The sequence below is a fragment of the Solanum dulcamara genome, chromosome 5, assembly GCF_947179165.1.
Source record: "Solanum dulcamara chromosome 5, daSolDulc1.2, whole genome shotgun sequence".
Taxonomy (NCBI): domain Eukaryota; kingdom Viridiplantae; phylum Streptophyta; class Magnoliopsida; order Solanales; family Solanaceae; genus Solanum; species Solanum dulcamara.
Window position 1 is genome coordinate 77,424,827 of NC_077241.1, and position 11,020 is coordinate 77,435,846.

At 31.1% G+C, this 11,020-nt stretch overlaps 1 protein-coding gene across 2 annotated transcripts; it reads right to left on the reverse strand.

The window, feature by feature from the left end:
• Positions 1 to 283: 283 nt before the first annotated feature.
• Positions 284 to 5,397, reverse strand: LOC129890024 (probable LRR receptor-like serine/threonine-protein kinase At1g63430). 2 transcript variants are annotated; one of them, XM_055965511.1, is made up of 13 exons: positions 4,694 to 5,393; positions 4,170 to 4,308; positions 3,943 to 4,014; positions 3,701 to 3,844; positions 3,454 to 3,603; positions 2,658 to 2,774; positions 2,435 to 2,499; positions 2,003 to 2,251; positions 1,651 to 1,856; positions 1,409 to 1,541; positions 1,170 to 1,327; positions 838 to 1,053; positions 284 to 753 (listed from the first exon to the last, which is right to left on the reverse strand). In XM_055965511.1, the coding sequence occupies exons 1-13, from the start codon at positions 4,773 to 4,775 to the stop codon at positions 508 to 510; spliced, it is 1,977 nt and encodes a 658-aa protein (XP_055821486.1). In that variant the 5' UTR covers positions 4,776 to 5,393; the 3' UTR covers positions 284 to 507. The 2 variants fall into 2 exon arrangements, with proteins under 2 accessions (XP_055821486.1, XP_055821485.1); XM_055965510.1 differs by having other exon boundaries at positions 284 to 1,053; positions 4,694 to 5,397.
• Between the last annotated feature and the right edge of the window lie 5,623 nt (positions 5,398 to 11,020).

The following is an 11,020-nucleotide window of genomic DNA, read 5'->3' on the forward strand; positions in this document are numbered from 1 at the left end:
AGGGAGAGAGAGTTAAAAGAAAAAGAGAGATTTTGAAAATTTTTTGGTATAATAAGGAATACAAGTAAATATGATATTACAATATATGTAAAAGGATAATTTTTCCTAAAATATTAGCAACAATGGTTCTCTCCCTTTGACGGATATGAAAATCATTTCATTCGTCACATTTGATTTAAACCCAAGATCCATTTAAAATTAAGACTCGAGGAGGACTCAAGTGAGTTCCAGTACATTATGAAATTTGAAAACTGTGGTCATTTTTCTTTCATCTGGTGCCTCATTCACTATGAACACTCAATTCATTTTAATAAGAACCAGTTGTTTACAAAGAATCAACAGTAGCATCTCTTCAACTCTAATTTTATCCTAGAGACTCAAAATTTACATGAACTCAACCATCACTCCTGAACACATTGGGAACGAAATCGAGAGGTCAAAAAAGAAAAAGGAGAACGCGCTAGACAATTACATATTTCGGATATATATACTGTTAGCCTTTGTCAGTTAGGATGAAAGTGCAAGCTCGGCCCACGCCAAAGAAGACGCCTTGAGCTCTGCAGTGATGGAAGTGTCAATGTTGCTCTCCAGAATAGCACACAAGTCCTTCATGGAAGCCCTCCTACTCGTAGTCGGGTGGATGCAAAGGTTGATCACCTCACAAATCACTTTGAGATCTTCCTGTTTGAAATGTTTCAATTCGGGGTCCACAACGTATGATAATACCTCCGGCATTTCAAGAAATTCCTTAGCCTGCACGTAAAAGGTCGAATTCAGGTCCTGCACCGGGAAAGTCATTTCACAGTCGGAAATTTTCACATGAAAAGAAATGCTTACCCAATCTACTAAGCACCCTTTGTCTTTGCAATATGGAGGTCTCCCACTGATTATTTCCAGTAGCAGTACTCCAAATGCATAAATGTTACCCTGGACATCAAGATGACGGCTCTCTAGAGTATTTGGAAGGACACATATTGCTCCTTCACTACTGATAGCACCCGAATTCTTTTCTGATCTGGAAATTATTGACTTCCAACTTTCGAAATCAACAAGCTGCACAAAATGAAATAAACATTGAGAAGATAATAATAATATGCCAAAATTTTTTGTAGACTGCTCAAGAGCATAGCGGGAATAAAAATGGGAAGAATTGTTTTGCACTGTTTTACCTTGGGAGAAAAATCTTCTGTGAGATATACAGAATTTGAATTCAGTTCTGATATAGTAAATGGGGGGTCAAGTTCTGAATGGAAATATGCCAGTCCCTTGGCAATGCCAATAACTATTTTCATCCGGCGTGTCCAAGATAGTTGGCATCCTTCTCCATCTATAATAAGTTCAAAGAGTTAGGAATTCACCTTGAAAACATATACTGAAGTTCATGTGAAAACTAATTCATGTTACTCACAATGAAGGTGTTCATATAATGTTCCATTAGATGCATATTCAAACACCAACATCCTCGTAAAGGGACTACTCTCTCTGCAATAGCCTAGAAGTTTCCCAGTGTTCTCGTGATTTATTCTGGACAATTCTGCCACCTGTAAATTAACAGAAGTTAGAGCTTGGAACTTAAGAGGCAAACTTTAGGTTCTTTTCTATTGCCTATGAGAGCTAAATAGTAATCATGAAGAAAGAATCGAGTCTCGCCTCTTTCTGAAAATAAAGTTCTAGATAGGCTGTCCAGTGCTCTTCTTTGACGCAAAGAGATATTACAGCGATTTCAGGTCCACCTTTCATGGTTCCTTTGTAAACTACGCTATCTGGTGATGATCCAATGATGTTGCTGAAATCTTCACAAGCTACCTCAAGTTCTTGTCTGCTGTATCTTACGACATCTTTCAGCATACCAGTATCTAGAAGGAAACGTCAACAGTTAACAGAAAAGAAGATCAATTTTGAAAGTACTCCCAAGACCCCAACTAGTGGGATTTCACTGGGTATGTTGTTGTTGCTTTTGAAAGTACTACGTGCCCAAGTTCAAGTGCATGATAGTACTAACCAACATAAATCGTCATATTATCTTTCTCACTTCCCGATTTCTTCCAAGGTATAATGGAGGATTTGTTCTTAAGCTTCTGAAGGCCAGTCACAAGACCTACAATGAAAAGAGAACCCACCATAACTCCTGTTACCACTTCTAAAGCCAAAAGCCAAGTGGGCTTGGAAGAAGCCTGATGTCTCGGTTCATCAACAGGCTGGTGCTTATTATTGAATGTTGATGCATGGCTAGTGGGAGGCGGAGTGCCACCTATAATGTGATGTCAACACGACCAGTTCAGTGTTATTATAATAAAAATATATTTGACTGCAACTGTTAAGAAAAATAAATAAATTCAACTAGACTGAGCTGCACAGACAATGCCTTGTGGTAAAAAATGTAATATGAGACTGTTTACTAGCTTCAGAGAAAAGCTCGAGTAGCATTACTTACCACATAGAGAAGCAGAGCGCTGCTTCGGATCTTTGTGTTGAAGGCAGTTTCCTTGAAAGCTAGATCTATGGCAACACAAAATAACAGGCATCAGGAATAGTAATCAGAGTGTTGCTTTGGATATTTGGAATATGGATTTACAGCAATGAAAAAAAAAAAGGCATTCGGGAATAGAGAAGATAAGGTAAAAAACAAGAATTATGGTGCACAATTAAGAACTGACTTTGGAAGGTAACCCAAACACTTTGGAATGCTTCCAATAAGAAAGTTGAATGAGAAATCAGCCACTTTGAGCTGGGATGTGCGACAAAAACCTGTAGCGCTGGCACCAGTGGCATACCTAAAAAGGTAAAACAGGAAAAAAATAAGAAACCAACAGTTAGATAGAGAAACATGCGATGGACATAAGGCTACACCGAACAGGTCTAAAACATAAGGCTAAACCAAACAGGTCTAACTCATTTTTCTTCATAGAAATACAGATCGTTCCCAAGAACATCATCATTAAACTTTTGAAACATACATTCGAACTCTGTAATATTGGTCAATATTAAAGGCTAGGAAAAACCACACTCTATTGGAGTCCCCAAATTCACCCATACACCCATCAAAAAACACTTATTAGTCCCAACTCCCCACACATGAAATCTGTGATGTTTCTATGCTGAAACAGAATGTACTACTCTAGATTCAAGTAAAGAAGCCATGAGTGTCAGTCAATCTGAGGGTAGCATGTGTCAAACAATGCTTCCAAAAACAATAACTTCACCACGTAACTTGTAAGCACTTCACTTCTCCAGACTCTAAACATCCCAGATAATGATTGGCATGATCAGGAGATTGGAAATTAGATTCTTTGATCACTTAATCGTCAAATAACTCACAGAACCCTAGACGAAAAAATGTTCCAAGGACAAACAACAAGTTGATAAACAGAGAATAGTGCATTACTCCTTACTCACATACCGGAAAATTCAAAAGAAAAACGACAAAGTACAAGATGTAGCTAATCAACTCACATTCCATGTACACCGGATGTAAAATCTGATCCATTATTAGCAGGCACTAGCCCTTGGAGTTTGTTCCTGTCCAACCGAAGTTCCTCAAGGTATTTCAAATTACCAAGCTCAGCAGGCAATTTCCCTGTTAATCCGTTAGATTGTAGGTTTCTGCATAAACACATGCAAGCTAGAAAAGTAAGGGAGCTTCAACGAGGATAGGTAAAGGCAAGTACAAACAAACCTACAAAATTCAAGTTAGACTAACATTTTCATAATGTTTGTCAAATTTCCAAGCTCGGGAGGAATTGGTCCTGTTAGCTGGTTAGCACCCAAATCCAAGGCCTTCAGGTTTTTCAATAGGCCAATCTCCTTAGGAATTGTACCAATCAGTACATTTCCATGCAAAATTCTGCATATTGCCGGTGCATAACATAAGCTTTTACAAAACCACTTAAAAGAACAACCAGAACTATGTTATTCTTATAAATCTGTTAGGAAATAACTTACAGTTCTTGCAAAGAGGAGAGTAGATGCAAATTGGGTGAAAGAAAACCCTTCAACGAAGCGCCAGAAATATTACTGTGACACGATCCAGTGGAAATGCGTATTAGAGATTCATTTTCACTAAACTTGAGTCCATAAAAGATCCACTAGATTGCATTTTAGTTGAAAAAAATCATTAACCAAACAACCTATCCATGTATAGCACATAAAATTGAAAACAATTAACTCACATTTTTATGACATGATCTTCAGCCATAGAACAAAAGATTCCAGCCCAACCACAAGGGTCTGAATCTAAACCATTCCAATTTGACAAAACCAGAAGAGGGTCTTCATATATAGCTTCCTTGAATGTATTGAGAGCATAAACTGTATCAACAAAGAGTCCCCAATCAGATTCACTCAGAATAAACTACCTAATCTTTGAATTACAATCTCATAAAATGCAGCAAGTATCTACAACAGCAACGACAACAACACAGTACGCAACCTTACCCTACATTTGTGGGGTAGAGAGACTGTTTCTGATAGGAACTCCACTCGACAGAAAAAGAATAGAATTTGAACCATGGTAGCAAGAAAATATGACAGCAAAATGCAGCAAGTATATCAAAACAATAAATTCCAAGATCTTTCCTAAACAACATTACATAACACGCTTAATTAAAACACTAAATGAGCAATTAAAAGACAAAAATTGAAACTTTGTAGGAGTAACTACATCAAGATCTGAGCTTGAGTTGATAGTACATACCTTCATTTGATGGAAAAGCATCACAGATCCCAAGAGACAGTCCAACAGTAACTAAAACTTGCAATAAAACACAAGTTCTCATCTTTTTTCCCCAAATAATTCCTCACCACTAGAACACACTATACGTTTCTACAAAACCCCAGAACTGAAAGAACCCATCTGAAGAAACAGTTTCCAAGAACTTCAAGAATCAACAAAAAGAAAAAATACCTAGAAAGCAAAAGGTTCAAAAGATAAACCCAAGTCGGTGGATTTTAATAACAGATGAAAACAAACAAAGAAAAGCTGGAAAAAGATAAAGTTGTCTTTTTTAGAAGTGAAGGTAGAAAGATAAACACTAAAGAAAACAGAAACAAAGCTTAAGAGTGAATTCAAGAATCTAAATCTTTAACAACCCCTTTGAGTGGAAACTACTATTAAGTGTCACCAACTTAGTTTTAAAAAAAACCTTGGGTTCAAAGAGAGATTTGGTGCCAGAAACAGAGAGAGTTCAAAGAAGAAGAATTTTGGGTTTAAAAACTATATGTTAAATTAGAAAAATCAAGCAGAAAATGGAGAAGGAGATGATAAAAGATTAGATATAGAAGGAGCGGCGGACTAAAGGAAGTGTGGGCCTTTACAAGCGTGGCCTTGATTGATCAAACTTTGAATATTTTCTCATAAATACAATTCTCTATAGCTACAATAGCTAAACACTAGTAAACTTTTTAAGTGTTTTCTCCAGATTTTCTAAATTTTGGTATTTGCTAGTCTTGATCAAGTTTAAAAGATATTTTCAACCTCGTATTTGATATTAACTAAATTTGAATTCGAATCAGAAAATTTCATGTTAATATTAAAATGATCCCCAATAAAGGGTTGTGGTATATTCGGATAACATATAATAGGATCGAGAGTTGAAAAAAATTCTAAGTACTTTTTAACAAAAATAGTTTATATGAAAAACTTAACAACATACTCACTGTAATCTCACTAGATGTGGTCTGAGATGATAGAATATACGTAAACTTTACTATTACCTCGGAGAGGTAGAAATGATGTTTCTATGGAAAGCTCGAATATAAAAAATTTAATTAAGAATAATGAAATACTTATCAGTTTGTCAGAACGCTTGAAAATTTTTTTTGTTGAAAATCAAATTTGTAATAGTAGTATTGGATGATTGGTGAATCTTTAGAACTTACAAAGCTATTTCAGACCAAAAAAGAAATTAACATGTTAGGAGTTTGTAAGTAATCAAATACTTAATGAAAATGTTGAATCCACGGAGAAGAATAAGGCCTCGTTTGGCTCCAAGTTTTTAAATATTTTTGACAGGTTAATTTTGGGAGAAATTTTGGTAAAATTGCGTCATGCGTTTGGCCCAAGTTTTTTCATGTTTTGGTGAAATTTCAAAAAATAGTATTTTGTAGCCATAAGTTCTAGATATTATTTAAAATACACATAAATTTGTGTTATAATTTTATAATGAACATGCTCCGTTAAAAAAAGTTTATAACATACTCCCTCTATTCCATATTAATTGAATTTTGAGGGATTTTTCATTGTTCAAAATAATTGAATTGCTCAAAATTCAAGATAGATGTTTGAAACTTTTTTCATATTTGCCCTTTCATTTATTGAAGTTTTATATTTTCTAGGAGATAAATCACACTACTTGCAAAGTTATATTTATGATTTTACAAAGAACAATAATGAAAAGTATGGCTCAAATTATGTCTTTGAATGTTTTTCTTAATATATATGAATTGTCTCACAAATTTCTTTAATATGGAATGGAGGGAGTAATTGATAACAATCAACAATAATAAAATAGCATTATAAGCAAGAGCAATATATTAATCTAATTAAAAATAAATTATTATTTTTTTCAAATCTTGTCACTCAAACCATTCTTTTCCGGAAGAGGTGATAAGAAACTATTCTTTTAAAATCTTGGTTGATTATATTAATGGAGTAAATTGATAGATAAATATTTAGTTAAAATTAATAAATGATTGGTATTTTTATAAAATATAAAAATTTGAGGTTATTTTAAAATTTTTAAAACTTTTCAAATTTACAAGTTCTACTTTTTTTTAGAACTTGAAAATTTTGCCAAGTAATAATAAATTATATGAACAAACAAAAAATTTCAAATATTTTTTAATTTTTTTTTTAAAATTATTTGGAGTCAAAGGATATCTAAATGTAAACATGGGATCATTCCTTGAACTTTAATTTTTAACTAATATTATTCTTGTTACGCAAAACTATTTGTCTTAAATAAAAGTTTTATTGCTAATCATTTTATTGGTGAACAGCTAATCATTGTTTTTTGGGGAAAAGTAAATTAGGTAAAGCTAGTTTTCCATTCCATGTGATAGCGACGATCTTTTATTAAATTACTTAATTACCCCTGTATTTCTTTATCCTTTTTGACCTTTTGATTTTTTTTAATGCTTATTTATTTGTTTTTAATTTTCCACCAGGTGATTGATATCAATATTGGACTCGATTAAATTTAAATTTATCTTTAAAAATTTCGCATTAATGATGATTCAAATTGAAAATCTTCAATTAAAAATGAAATAGTATATACCAATCATTTGTCCACTGTCATCTTTGTTGGTTGTTAATGTCAATTTACTCTATTGAGTACTAATTAATTATTACTCCACTGTCATCTATGTTGGTTGTAAACATTGATTTACTCTATTGAGTGGGCACAATAGTAGTACTACTCTCTAATTAATTCCTAATCCCAATTTAGTTGTTTAATTACTCCAGGAGTTTTTCTCTTCTTTGTTTAGTTTTTGCGAGAGGAAAATGCATTAAATGTACAAGAAGTTAATGTACTTTTCTCTTTTTTTTTAAGATTTTTTTTTGTTTTAAAAAAGTGTATTTTTATTAATTTATCTTCAACTCGTTTCAACGTGATTAATATTGTTTACTTTTTAAAATAATTAATTTAACAATTTTTTTGAACCACTTTATTTGTCATTCTTATTAAAAATAAAAAAATTCAAAATATTCTTGTTATTTTAAAAAATCAAGATCACATTCTTCTCATTTTGCCCTTAATAATAATTGTTCTTGAAAGCAATAAATAATGACTAATAAACATAGAAAACCTAAGTGAAGAGCACATACACATATTTGAATATTGTTATTGCTTATATTAACTATCTCTTTATTTGTTCAAGAGAGATTAACATTTTAAATGATCAAAAATAATAAATAAAAGTATGATAGTCAAAAACATAATTTCTTTAGAGGCGTATTGTAAACAAAAAATATGAAAAGTAAAGTGGTCTGAAAGAAGTATTTAATTTTATCTTATATTGTAATATTAAATTTTTTTGACTTTTTTGTGTGTTTCATTTTTCATATTTTGAATTCTCTAGTGATAATTACGTCATTGCATCAAAAATTGTGATAAGATAGTAAGTATCATTCCATCATTTATTAAAACTTTCAAGCTTGAACTATGGGAATGAAATCAGTTTTGATAAAGAACGTTTCACTATAAAGTGGAACTTTCTGATGCAAATTTAAATTTATCAAGGCTCGAGACAGATATCAAACACCGAGCGAAAAATTAGAAAAAAACATTGAGGGGTAAAAAAGGGAAAATGAAGTGTAAAGAGTTATGATGAAGGGCCTTGGAATCATGCGCAAGTAATCATGTGCCTCATTCTCAGCGCATGTTAGAAACAGCACACGCTTAATCAATCACTAGAAGCAGAGACTTGCACGGTTTATGTCTCTATTTTTTAGTGCATTATATAAATAAATTATTATTTTTCTCAACAATTATTTGAATTGCATTGGACTTGTTTTTTGAGAATATTTTAGATAAAATTTAAACAAAATATACATTTTTCCTTCTATATTTTCAAATTTAGAATAAAAAATTACACAATTATTGAGAGGACTTCCAATTTAAAGTATTTTGTAAAATAATAGGTACAACAACAACAACAACAACAATCCAGTGAAATTTCACATCGTGGGGTCTGGGAGGGTAAAGTGTACGCAGATTTGATTTCTACCAATGTAGGACGGCTGTTTTCGAAAGACCCTCGGTTCAATAGAAGCATAGAAAAAGGTCCGACAAGAATATTAAAAGTAGATAAATAAATAATAATAATAGGTACAATAACAATAATATGTTCAGTGTAATTTCACAAGTAAATCTAAGAGGATAAGAATATATATGCACACGTTATCTCTATGTTTGTGGAGATATAAACTAGAGAGGTTATTTTCAATAGAAAAAATGATGAAATCTTCAAAATGATCGATAATGTTATATTAGAAAGTTCAAATTTCTACATTTGAAAAATGAAAATTTGGTTAAGTTTCAAATTTTCTATCATTTTTTAAAATGTCATTGTCTCACTGATAATATTCAAACTTTTCCCCCATTTTTTTTTTTAAAAAAAAGAAGTGTTATAGCTACTTTTTAATTATTTTTGCTATGACTATGAGTTTACCAAACATCAATAAAGTAGTCAAAAAAGCCAACATCAACTTACCTACTCCAATAGAATTCAAAAGAAAATAAAGGAGATCATTTTTTTTTTTATTTACACTTCAAAAAAAAGATTATTTTATTATTACTGCTGCTAATTTGGATAGTAAATGTCAGCCCTCTTTGATTTTTTTAATACATGTGAAATAATATCCAAATTAAAATATTGTAGGTGTGACAGAAAAGACAAGTAGATAGTTTAAACATGAAGGGTCCTCAATGACAGTATTTCCAATCAATACAATACAAAGAAAGTGTACTTTTTTAAATTTTATTATTTAAAGAAAAAACTCAAATCCAAGAGGCACATTATTTTTTGATAGATTTTATCTACTCCATTTTTTTTTATGAGAAACAATTTTTTATTCCGCAAAGATAAATAAAATTTGTGTATATTCATTTTTCTCAAATACTATTTATGAGATTTTACTGAATATATTATTGTTAGTTGTTATTTCTATAACCTTCTTCAACTTGTATATTGTGTAATATGTTGGTGAGCACATTAGCAAAAAAGAAAGAAAAAAAGCAATAGAACCATTTTGGTTGATTTGTATTATGGTTGATAAATATCATGAATGTCAATATGATAGTAATAGATAATTTGTTTTTATTTTTTATATTAAACACAAGACAAGTTGGGTCTTCAAAAGGGGTTTTGTTTTCCACTAAGAGAGCCTTTTTTTTTTCTACTTCACAATTTGAAATTAAAGAAAAGTCAATTGTAATAGTCTTTTTAATTCCCCTATATATTTTGATCATTTCCTTTGTTTTTTCTTTTTCTTTACTAAGCAAAAGTCATGAAAAGGGGTATTTAGATCATTTCTTTGGCTGACTTCTATGGCGGATAAAGATAATAATTTTGAAATAAAACGAGAGATTATTAGAGCGTGTGATATGAGAGTTTAGATCATGTTATGAATTTGAGTTCCATCTACTTAAAGTTTGATATTCTAAAAGAAAAGGATAAAAAAAATGAATCAATTATTCATTGAGTTTTGAATTGGCTCTCAAAAAATGAATTTTTACACAAATAATTGTTTGAATTTATTATATATCTTTTAGTCGATATACATAAATTATATATTGATCATACGTGATTATGCACATATTACACATGAATTTTATATATAAACTAATTTTAATAAAAGTGGTTGAATGGATAACTATTTACATTAATTCTTCCTAAACAATTATCGATCATAAGAAAACACATCTTTTTAGGAATATTGTTAATATGTGGACCAACAAAAAACAAGAAAAGGGAAAAAAAAAAGTAGGCAAGAGATTCAAAATCCCCACTGCCATAGTCTCCTCTTTAAAATATAGTTTGTGCATAAAAATGGTTTAACATTATAAAATATGTTATAATCATGAGGTCTCAGATTTAAATTTAAGTTTAAATGGTTTCTTTTCATTTATTCTAATTTTAATAGACAGAGTTACATAATAGTTATTATTGCTAATAAAAAAAAAAACATATATCTACTAGATGAGATGCGCATAAATTGATCTGGACACTATAATTATAAAAAAAGCCCCTAACTCATGCAAGATGCATAGTTATATATGACCTGTTTTTGTTAAGTGTCATGTGATCCACAGGACATTATAACTCCATAAACTCAAATAAAAGCGCGTTAAATGCATAAATTAATTATAGAACAGTGTATCTTTTTATATACTCCTCTAATGGCAAAATAATTAAAGAATCTTAATGATTAGTTTTACACTAAATGACCATTTAAAAATGGCACCATTGGCTATACTATCCCTTTCATTATTAAAGTAAATTAAACTGCAAGAGACTG